The sequence below is a fragment of the Schistosoma haematobium genome, chromosome 1 (genome assembly GCF_000699445.3).
Source record: "Schistosoma haematobium chromosome 1, whole genome shotgun sequence".
In the NCBI taxonomy this organism is placed as follows: domain Eukaryota; kingdom Metazoa; phylum Platyhelminthes; class Trematoda; order Strigeidida; family Schistosomatidae; genus Schistosoma; species Schistosoma haematobium.
In genome coordinates, this window is record NC_067196.1 from 78009445 (window position 1) to 78021693 (window position 12249).

At 40.7% G+C, this 12249-nt stretch overlaps 1 protein-coding gene across 2 annotated transcripts; it reads right to left on the bottom strand.

The window, feature by feature from the left end:
• Window positions 1–261: 261 nt before the first annotated feature.
• On the bottom strand, window positions 262–10945 carry TMEM18_1 (Transmembrane protein 18; the record flags this gene model as incomplete). 2 transcript variants are annotated; one of them, XM_035731190.2, is made up of 6 exons in its annotated part: window positions 10879–10945; window positions 797–909; window positions 642–762; window positions 554–608; window positions 425–518; window positions 302–388 (listed from the first exon to the last, which is right to left on the bottom strand). In XM_035731190.2, the coding sequence occupies exons 2-6, from the start codon at window positions 869–871 to the stop codon at window positions 302–304; spliced, it is 432 nt and encodes a 143-aa protein (XP_035588283.1). In that variant the 5' UTR covers window positions 872–909; window positions 10879–10945. The 2 variants fall into 2 exon arrangements, with proteins under 2 accessions (XP_051075204.1, XP_035588283.1); XM_051209745.1 differs by having other exon boundaries at window positions 262–388; window positions 554–762.
• Between the last annotated feature and the right edge of the window lie 1304 nt (window positions 10946–12249).

The window sequence follows — 12249 nt, forward strand, 5'->3', positions numbered from 1 at the left end:
TAAAGTGACACGAAATATCTCAAGGTACTTGTGAAGTAGGTGTATACATTGAGTTCGTTTTCAACCACACCAGTGCAGCCTTCAGTCACTTTTATATAATCGCAACAACCACAAAACTAAACAGCAGTATGAGGTTTCATAAATCTGTGCCATATTTGTTATCCCTGTCACTTTTTTTCAGTCTAATTATATGTAATTTAGTGTAACAATTGGCTAAGTCATTTTAAAAACGGACTTGGCACGCGAAAAAACAGTAATCAGTTACAAACTCAGAAATTTAATTAAAAATCAACAAGGTTTTTTAATCTGTTTTTAATCGCTTTTTGTTAGCGATTTGCAATCGTTTAGATTGAATTATTAAACTGTTGATCTGTAAAACAAGGAGTAGCTAATGTGAAAAGTAAATAGGAATAAGTGAACTTACAACAATTAGTAGACTGTTTAAAATAACAGGAATGTTCCAAATACAAGATATGAAATATCCATAACTATCAAAATATTGCTCAGTAGCGAACAAGCTAGAAAGGTTAAAATACTTGCAAAAGATTGTTACTTCCAGTTATTAGCAGCGAATTCATTAGTCCGGTGTGAAAACCAAACAGTACCAACTATGTTATAAACAATTATACATGAAACCTTACGGGAAATAAGCAAAATACACAGCAACAAATTTGTACACTTGCGGAAAGCAATTACACATATGGATGTGAGAAAATGAAATCCAATTAGTGAAACTAACCATAGTTCACTGGTCCATGGTATCTAAGTAGAAAATCATAATACGAAATTTACAGACCGATAATATAGTACCATAGATAGTATTTACAGTAGGGTTGGTTGTAATGTCGAGGAATTGAAAACTGAAGTTCATCTGTTATAATTGGACAGAACCCTTAGATCTGCAAATGTCTAAAGATTGGGGATAATGTAAACAGTGAGAATCATAATTCAGTAGTTACATACACGTGTCAAAAATTTGTACAAGAAGATAAATTAAAATAACCATATTGACAGTGGTGGGGAACCGAAAGGGGATAAGTTATGACAAGTACTACTTGGCACTATGTTCGACCCGACCGTTGTTGCTACCTCGACGTGGTGGTCGGGCTTGCCTATCGTGATGAAGCAACCGAGCTATACTGGCTGGAACAACCGTTCCTCAAGGTCCTACCATGTCAGACAGGTCGGTTGAAGAGCGGTAAGACTGAAAGCAACAAACCCAAGGTCCGAAGGCGAAGTCGTACTGCTGACTGTACAGAGGTGTGACAGCAGTAAGGTGTTTCCTTCAGACAACCAGCATGACAGCGATGCTGCCTTCCCACAAGGAGGGGTGGGGTTAGAAAAGGTCGACCCTAAAAATGCACACCTCACCTTATGTTATAACTGTGAAAAATATTTGCTGCTGATTAAGGGTAGCGAATTATTGATCGGACCAAAGACGCGCAAACACGTAGAACGACCTAGGGTTCTGATTGGTCTCGCTTCCCTGTCTAGCCCAGTCGATTGAGTCCAGAACGCAAGTCACAGCCTCGGATATATGAATCATTATATTTCAAACATACTTTGTTTATATACCAGTCAATCAGTCCACAACGTACCATAAAATAGAAGATAACATTGTACAATAATGGTCAACAGGAAAATAACACGTTAAATAAATATTGACCAATAAGATGATACCATTTCATGTCCAAGGATAGCATTAGGCTCAACAGGATAATTTTCGGGATATTTTCCTGAATATCCCAACACCTTACCTCACGGATTTCCGTCTCCGGCGGTAAGGCCCTTTGAAGAACGGAGCTAACACGTCAAAAACCTCCCACGAAAAGGCCGTGCGCGACCGGCCTCAAGCAGTTGTCCCTTGGGCACTGCGGTCACGCTCTCAGGTCACTGAGACCACCTCTAATCCAATTTCCTTTTCAGGTACCTCCAGAAGAACCCTTCCTCGGTGTGGGCAACCGGGAAGTGATGACCGCCCTCATACCTCTAACAGCACTCGAGACTGACTATGTTCGAACAACATGGTTTCAGAAAGCGATTGTCTTGCACAACAAACCTCCTTATAGCAAGGGAATCTTGGATAAGGGCGCTAGACAACGGAAACTCAGTGGATGTTGTCTACATAGACTTTAGTAAGGCATTTGACAAGGTGCCAACAAATAGACTGCTATTGAAGTTAGAGAATTTTGGGATTGCCGGACCTCTCATAAAGTGGTTTAAGGATTTCCTAGTAGGTAGTAGACAGGAAGTAAGAATAAATTCCAAGTGCTATACCTGAAGATCAGTATTTAGTGGAGTACCTCAAGGTTCTGTCCTAAATCCTTTACTTTTTATACTGTATGTAAATGACCTTTCAAGTATAGTACAGTCTCCAATGTTATTATACGCTGACGATGTAAAAATCTGGCGAGTTATAACCGGAGACGCAGATGCATGCGCACTTTAGGCAGACTTAAATAATGTGATTAACTAGTATAGAGAGTGGTTGATGCCTATCAACGCGGCAGTGTGTACATGCACTTCGGGGATACATAGATTAATAGGTACAGCATAGGGGAAGTGTCTGTACCCATGGTCCGGTCTCATAAGGATCTTGATGTGACAGTGAGTCATGATTTTAAAACCACGGCCCATTGACGGGAGGTCGCAGCTGAGGGGTTCAGAACCCTCTGGACTCACCAAGTTAGATACTACCATGTTCATCACAGTATACATAACCTTAGTGACGACTAAGCTTCAGAACTGCGTTCAGGCTGCAAGCCTCTGTTTAAAAGGTGATTCGGATATCCTGGAAAACGTACAGAGGGCAGCTACCCGTGCGATCCCAGAACTTTTGGGTTTGTTTACAAAGAGCGGACTGAAATGTTAGACCTCTTTAATCTGTCCTATCGCAGATTGAGAGCTGATCTATTTTTGATGTATAGAACACTAAGAAATGATTTTCGACCTAATATAGTCTTTTTCTTCCCACTAGACTGGGACATCTCAGAGGACATAGCAGGCGAGTAGAGAAGCCAAGAACGAACAAAATACCAGTGGCATACATGTTTTCACACCGAGTCCGCAATTCTTGGAACCTGTTACCCGAAGCCGTTTTGTCCGCACCTTCGATTGACTCATTCAAGAGAAGACTGTACACTCATAGAAGCATACTAGTAAGGGAATAACATAGGCCGTAGGCCTTCTGTCTTTACTACACAAATATGAAATATGTGGCTCATATGATAGTCTCTTTAGTTAACTCCGCTTATAATTTTTATACAAAGGAATTATATCGTTTTATATTTGTCAGATGAGTAAAAACTATTATATTACGCTTTTAATAGGAAGAAATAATCGAGTTAGTTGCAAAAGATTTATTTATCTGAACACATAAATATTGGTACAAGAGTGCGCCAAATATATATGCGCTATACAAAACGATGAGAATTTGGAGAGAAGAAAAAAGGTAAGGAGCGTTAAAAAAAGGGAACGATAATGAAGAGATTGGTGTAAGGTAGTGTAATAATAATAATAATAATAGTAATAATGGGGGAACGGAAAGGTACAATCAGAAGAAATCTTTCAGTTAAGATACAACCACTTTTTATGAAGAAAGTAAAAGTTGACAGCAGGATCGCTACTGGCTTCGATTCAGGGCCATATCTGATAACGTCTCTAGCCACTGTGTAGCACCATCTCTAGGACCCCAGCCAGGGAGTCGTGAAAGACCAACAGAAGCCAGTCCTTTGTAGCTTTCTTTCATGCCACGACACCATGTCATATACTGACCACCTCTCCGTTTTTTCCAACCAGTCCCAGCGTTGCAAGAGAACTAGTAGTGGACGAAAAACTATGCAAGAATCTGTGAACTATGCTGAGCATTACAATATGCTTCCTAGGAATAGCTGTTTATTGAAAAAAGTGCAGAGGGCAAAAAGTCTTAGGTCTTTATATATTGAGGCCTCGGTGGATTTTTAGGCTTAGAAATTACATAATGTTTGCACCACCACTAGGCAGGATGAGACAAGCATATCGTTCGCTTCCCTAACTTCACCTGAAAACGGGATGGGTCCCATCCCAGTAAGTCACCTGTAAGATCAAGTGGTTTATCAGATTTGATAGGTTGTATACAGTGATGCAGAACATGTTGTCAGCTATTACTGACTTGAGTACAAATGTAAAGCTGCCGCTAGCGAAGTTCAGTGAACGCGAACATCCGCATCAATTCGATTGCGAACTATCAAGTCAGCAGTTCCCTTTGTCATCTGAAGAGGAACTGCAGATGCTGGACACTGGTTTGCAGCAAAAAGAAACCAGGGACAGATTTGTAAGTCAACAACATTAGTTTTATAATTTGTTCGTATTACAGATGGCCATAGTAACGAGGTTAATGGATAATGATCCTAAAACCTCAGTGCGATATGTTTTGTCGTACCTCATTACACCTGAGGTTGCTAGTAATTTCACGCTACTTGGCACTTCTTTAAAACGAGCACTTCAGAAATGCCGGCTTTACGGCTGCTTACGAAGTAACCTATATCTATTATTTAAACTTCAGGTGCATTAACCAATCGCTTTTTGTCATCATCTGTCAACGAAAAAGACCTTGCGAAACTGTATGATATCACGACAAGATTATTTTCACGACGTCAGAGACAAATTGGTAAAGCGTAAAAGGGGGAAACAAGGACAGGTATGTACTAATTTAAAGTGATAACTTTCCTACTGCTTTATAGTTACATTCAACAGTGTTAACGAACATAACCGTAAGTGAAGCTTCAAGTATCTGGCTGTGCCAAAGCATGTCATTCAGATATCGTTGTAACTTAAGCCTTTATTCCCCCTTTATTGGTTGCCTGGGTTCTTTCGTTCTTTACACTTCAGAATTCACAGGAATATTATTTTCATTCTCAATAGCCGAACATGCGTGGCTAAAGGAAGTAACCCGTGATGTTTTGTATGTTCTACTTATTTTTCAATAAACATTATTTTGTAAATGAGCTTACTTTCTTACTTACAGGGGGAACTATATAAGTGTTGAGAAAGTGTGTTTGATTGTCAGTGAACTTGCGATTAAATAAACATGCCTTATAATTAATACATCACGTTTCTTGTTTTGCAGATCTTTTCAAATAACAATGAATTGGCAATCACAATGAAAATGCATAACGATTGATGCTCAAGCTTCTGCTATAATGTTGTACAATAATACGCTTGTCCTTTTCAATAAATTTACTTAAACACATACCACTTTTCCCGTGGATTGCAGTTTTAGTGTGGCTTGTCGTGAGGATAAAGGCGAACATAGGAGACCTTTTGGGTTATGACAATGGTGTTTTAAAAGTTGAGGCAGAAGTAGACAATTCAGCTGACGATGTCAAAATATGGAGAACGATACGATGTAAGGATGATAGCTTCGAACCGCAAAATGACCTGAATGGTCTCAAACCTGGCAGCTGCCGATAAATACTTCCAAGTGTGTTGTGATGCATATCGGTCATTAAGGTACAGATATATACACGATGAATAACACTGAGCTACCTGTCGTCCAGACATAAAATGACTTAGGAGTCATCGTTAGCCAAGACTTAAAGACTACTGTATACTGGCGTGCAATAGCCGCCAAAGGTTTTAGAACCTTATGGTCAATACGCAGGGCTTTTAGTCATGCCGACGCTAAGACGTTTTTGACTTTGCATATAGTGTTCGTACGTCCTAAACTTGAGTACTGCATACAAGCGGCTAGCCCCTGCTTAAAAATAACAGTGAGCTTCTGGAAAAGGTTCGGAGAACGGCAACTAAGCTGATTCCTGGAATAGCGAAGCTTCTGTATGAAGCTCGACTGGCCAAGCTGAACCTTTTCCCGTTGTCATATCAGAGAACTAGAGGCGACTTGATTACAGTTTTCAAATTGTTTAGTGCCAAATTTGCACCTGATATGCCCTCATTTTTCTTGTCTTTCAAAACAGAGAATTTACGAGGGCACTCCAAAAAAGTTCACAAGCCCAGAACAAATTACTTGTCAGCTGACTATCGACTTTCCCATCAGTCTCAGTCTTCAGTAATAAGGATAGGAGGTCTGTCGACCTATATTAATCCTTGCAGTTTGTAATACTGTGGAGGTCCAATCTCGTTTTGAATATATTAACAGACGGTGCTGATATTACGTGTTCCGGTAGGGAATTCCAGTAATTCACTACTCGGTGCGAGAAACGGAACTCCAGACGTAAACGGTTTGATCTCGGTTTTTGAACTTTCTTCGAATGTCCTCTCAAATGATCGGTTCTAGACGGAAGCAAAAGATAAGACATGTTAATACCAAGGTCATCGTTCAGTATACGATAAGCCAATATTAGATCACCCCGTACTCTACGGTAAGATAACGGAAATAAGTTAAGGTGTCTCAGTCTGTCTTCATAAGATAGGCCAGCTAGACCTTGTACCATCTTAGTAGCTCGTCGTTGGACTCTTTCTAGCATATCTGCTTCATATTTGAAACAAGGACTCGCTGCTTGAATCCCGTATTCTAAATGTGGTCGCACATAAATCGGGTATAGTAATCCAAACATTTCATCATCTAAATACTGAAAAGACCTACGAATTGACCATAATACCCTATAGCCTTTTGCAGCAGCAGCCTTACAGTGACTAGTCGTTTTGAGATCATTGCTTAATATAACTCCTAAGTCTTTATAGTTTCTTGCTTTGGGTAGCACGAATCCACGTAGTGTATAGTCATACGATTCATCAGAGTTATTTAACTGCATCACTACACTCTTATTAGGATTTACTTCTAGTGACCACCTGTCTAACCATGCCACCAATGAGCTAAGATCGTCCTGTAATACTATTCTATCCGACATACTATATATGGGTCTCCAAATCTTTATGTCATCAGCGAAGAGTAGAACGGATGATTTTGCTACAGTTGGCAATTCATTTACATAAAGTAAAAAGAGAAGAGGACCTAGGATTGTGCCTTGGGGAACCCCACTTTTTACAGGTACCCACGAGGAGAGAGCCCCATTAACCCTTGTCTCCTGTCATGGAGAAAGTTACTTATCCAATCGACGACTGTGTTATGGATTCCAAAACGTTCCAGTTTGAATTTAAGACCAGAGTGTGAAACCTTATCAAAGGCTTTACTTAGATCTATGAAAATCACATCCACAGGAGCATTCCGATCCTTTGCCGCAGCCCACTCTTCTCGTGCAATGAGAAGATTTGTCAAGCAAGACAGGCCTTTCCGAAAACCATGTTGTGCCCTGGAGAAAAGATTTTGCCCTTCAACATAGTTTATAACAGCTATCCGAATGATTTTCTCCATCAGTTTCACAACTGCACTAGTTAAGCTAACGGGATTATAGTTACTAACTAAATCCCTACTCCCAGCCTTATACACCGGACTTATTATGGCGTCTTTCCAGTCTCTAGGAAGTCTGGACTGTCTCAGAGACATGTCGAATAGTATCGCTAATGGTTCAGCAATTTCATCTGATATGGCTTTCATAATCCTAGGATGAATATCATCGGGACCACTGGACTTATCAGGTTTGAGATGCTGAAGTAGCCTTAAAACAGTATCTTTCTCAATGACTACAGGATCCATCAGCGAGCCGTCACGGTCACGATGAATCATTGGTCGTTCCTCATTACCGATAGAAAACACTTTACTAAAATATTCCGATAAAGCTTCAGCTTTTTCGGCATCATTCTCTGCTAAGATTAACGGATTGTCTCGTATCAAAAGTGATGGAATTCCATCGCTTCTCTTAGTTTGCCTTTTTATATACGAGAATAACCGTTTCGGACTATATCTAGAATCCCTAACCAATTGTTTTTCGTATGAATGTCTAGTCTTGCTTATTAACGCTTTACAGGCATTCCTAATCTTACAATAACTGGATCTGTATTGTTCTAAGCCAGTAGAGATGAACATATTCCAGTGATTCTTCCTTTTTCTAAGGAGTTTCCTGACCGTTTTGGTTATCCATGGTGGTCTATTATTCGGTCTTCGCGGTACCAGGTATGGTATGAACAGGGACGTAACTAGTCTAAATTTACCTTTAAATACAGACCATGCTTCTTCAACTGATATGCTAGTATCTACTAACCAGTCTGTCTTAGCAGCGCATTCCTGAATGGCTGATATGTTAGCTTTCCATACATTTGGGCGCGGTGTAACCTGATCGTATAACATGTCCCTAGTTCTAAACGCGAATGACAAAACAGCGTGATCGCTGTTCATTAATAGTGGAAGATTATTTAGGTCGACAATATCCTCAGTCTCATGAGTGATTACCAAATCCAGCAGAGAAGAACCCTGGTTAACACCAAAACGTGTGGGTTGGGATACATGCTGCACTAGTGCATGCTCCATTATTGTTATCAGTAACCTACTATCAAAGGAGTTTATAGATCCTTCTGTGGTCATATCAGTCCAACTAATATCAGGTGCGTTAAAGTCTCCTATTATCAAGCACCTGGTATTATCACTCCAAAGATGAATGTGCTCTAAAACAAAGTCATCAGCTAAGCAGATTGGGATGCGATAGATGACACCTAGCATAAATGTACTACATCCTATTGCCAACTTACAGCTAATGACTTCACAAGTGCCGCTATCATGGGATTCGCTAGTAGAGGAGCGGATATTTATGCCATTGGCTATATATAACAGGACGCCGCCTCCTTTTCTACATCTATGCCTATCACTCCTGATGCAATGGTATCCGGATAATTCTGGAGTAATGTCTAAGTAATGAACTAACCAAGTTTCTGTCACTGCTACTATGAGTGGCTTTAACCTGTCTACTAGTGCTTCTAGTTCATAGAACTTATTTCGTAAACTACGAGCGTTGGCATATAAAACTCCTAAGTAGAACAGCCTATCCACACAGGCCTTGGTAGCATTCGCTTCCAAGACCTGACTATCCGAAAACCCACTAGTCGGAGATTTTCCTCGCCGTTTTGCCGACGGGTTTCAAGTTCAGCTAGTGCTTTCTTCCTTTTTATTCTATCTTCGAGAGACATGTCAGGTCTAACTCGGATGTCAGAATTGTCGTGACAACGAGCGCTACTTAACAAGAGATCCCGTTGCTTCTCCGATCCTAGGATTACCTTAAGGAGTCTGCATGGACGGGGTTCAACATTGTCCTCGGTCCTCTTGCCTATTCTTACCAATTTTTTGACCTGAACCCCTTTGGAGTTATCTGGTAAAATACTACGAATGTATTCTCCTAGCTTTTCTAAGTCATGCGCGTGTCTAATTTTCGGATCAGGGTCGTTTGACTCCCGCAATTTGCTCACAATAATATTCGATGTTATTAGATTTTTCTTCCCAGTCACGCCAGGATGGGTTTCACTCTTACCTTCAGATTTTGGTAGTGCAATTTGTGGCTCACAATTTGAGTCCACCAGTGAGTTACTAACTACCTGTGTACTGCTTACAGCTTTTTTCTTTTCGTTTCGTTTCCTACGTACCGTAGTCCATTTTTCATCCCTCATAACACTGGGACTATTTGGAACGGTGACTGTTTTATCCAGATCTTCGGTTCCCATTGAAGGTGCATTATTAACAATGTCAGTACCAGGTGGTACTACTCCCCTTGTTAATGTCAACGAAGATTCCACTTTTACGTCAGTCAGAGTCGGTTGTTTGAGGCGTCGCGTAACAGCAGGTACTACACTGACACATTCGTCGCTGTCAGTGCCCGTGTTGTCGGCGCATATGCCATCCTTCTTTTTACAGGCCAAAGCCAACAGGCTCATAGCCTCCTTTATTAGTAATGCCTTGTTGGCACAGCAAAACATGCAAAGCCAATGTGAGTTAGGCTTCGAGCATCTTTTGTAAGCCGTCGGACTTAGTCGTGTACACATTTTGTGATACCACTTTTTACAGTCGTCACACTGCATTCCCTCCTCAACGGAGAACAAACAATTTGGTTGCCCACATTTGTGAGTCTTACCAACCATCGTAATTCGATTTAAAAGGTTTAAAAACAAAAAATGATAACAATGTGAACACAAGTGTTAGTCAAGGACTAAAAACAGGTACTCAGGACAAAATGTAGCAAAAAATTTCAAACTTTAACCAAAGAACTCTTAGTTAAAGTCGACCAAGAATGCTTTTTAGTGCAATAAGTACCAAAAGCAAGTATAATCACCACAAGTACAAAATTCACTGCCCTTTTTGAAATTGACCTTGACTCAAATCAAGTTCACAGTTATATAATATACCCTTGTGGGCCAGGGTAATTTTACATTGGTTTTCAGGAGAACCAGACACCATCCGGACTTTCACGTAAAAACCCAAACAGTGCAGCTCAACCGCGTTTAGCAGAGGAACCAGACACCGTACAGGCCTTAACGCTACAGTCTGAATAGTACAGCTCAATCCTGTGGCGCAACCACACAGGTACCAAGAACCCTGGTGGACCAATCGAATCATCAACGAGTGGAATTCACTAACTTAGCACGTGGTTGAGGCTCCATCCGTCGATTCTTTCAAAAGAAAGTTGGATCAACTGAGGGACCACCATTTCCAGGACTAACACAGGCCATCAGGCCTCCTGTCCTTCCCAAACTGAAACTGACGTATATTTTGGCGAAAAGTAAACGATTCCGCGACATTTGAGCTACAAAAAGGGGGAAATCCGCATCATTTTCCCCGGACAGGCGAAACAGCAGACATTTTGACGCTTTTTCCCCTTATTTTTCCTTTGTTCGCCTTTATTTCCCTTTTGTTGGTTGATGGGGCACTACGCAGGATGAGACAATCATATCGTTCGTTCCCCTAATCTCACTTGAGAACAGGATGGGACCTAAGCAACCAATAAACGGAAAATAAAGCGGACGAAACCGTAAACAAACGGGAAAAGTCGGTTTTCTCACCTTACGTCGAATATTTTGGGAGATCTGTAGACAACGCACAAAGTCTGAATATGCCGCGCCCTCAAATGGTTCAAATGGTTGTGGACGAACAGAAGAATCTTTCGCTATAGGGCTTCCGTGTCTAGTAGCAGTGGATCACCAATGCCTCCAGGCAGGAACCTGGATTTATTGATGATAATAGAGGAAAAAAGAAATTGGTAAATCATGGTAAGATATTATACTTGGTCCTTAAGAATGGGTCAAGTTACCTCTTAAATGAATCCTGGGAAATCGCTTGGACTAGCTCAGACGGAATCGAATTCCAGCATTTGACAACTCCTAATGAGCAGAAGTTGTGTCTTCAGTTTCTAGGTGTTACCCCTTAGGTTTGTGTAGGAGGTAAACTTAAGTAGGTGTTTAAGGGGATATTCAGAAGTGTTAGAGATACTGCAAGCCATTAGATAACCTCTAAGACGCCTATGCTTTAAAAGGCAAAGGTTTAGTGATTGGAGGTGCTCTTCATAAGGTTTGAATTTCAATCTTCGAACTGATTTTGTGGCTCGCCGTTGGATACGTTCCAGTGTCATTATCCTTTTGAAGTGAGGGAGGAATTACTGTTTCCGTACTCTAAATGGGGACGAATAAAACTGTTGAGGATCATGTTTAAAGTTCTTCCGTCGAAGTGGGAAAAAATTCGCCTCAATGTTACCAGTGCATGGTATGCTCGAAAGGCATTTTTGTCACAGTTAGCGAAAGACTTCAAATCATAGGGTATCGGGACTCCGAAATCTTTTTCGACTTCAGATACTACTAGAGAAGAGTTTCTTAAGTTGTAATTATAGTCTGCGAAATGTCGCAGATGGACTACTTTACACTTTGAAGTGTTAAAGATAAGTCCGTTATCGTCTGCCCAACTTTGGAGTCGAGTCAGACCCTCCTGAAGTGCCTGCATATCCCTTTGCTTTCGCATCTCTCTTCAAAGTTTTACGTCATCAGCAAAGAGCAATAAGTCTGACGATTCCTGTTGTGGAAGATCATTTATATAAATCAAGACGAGAAGACGTACTTGTATTGAGTCCTGGGGGACCCCACTAGCACATTCCACAACCTGAGATAAAGTGAAGTTAACCCTGATCTTAAAATGTCGACTTTTCAGATATGAAATGAGCCAATCGATTAGAGGTGGTCTGATACCCAATCGTTTGAGCTTATTGGTAAGACATATATGGTTAACGCTATCAAAAGCTTTTGAGAAATCAAGGTAAATGATATCAACCTTCCCTTTGCTATCGTGGATGCTTGTCCATCTGTCCACCAAGGTGAGCACGTTAGTTATACAAGAATGACCCTTCCTGAAACCATGCTGTTGGGGTGAGAAGAAATTCAAGGGCA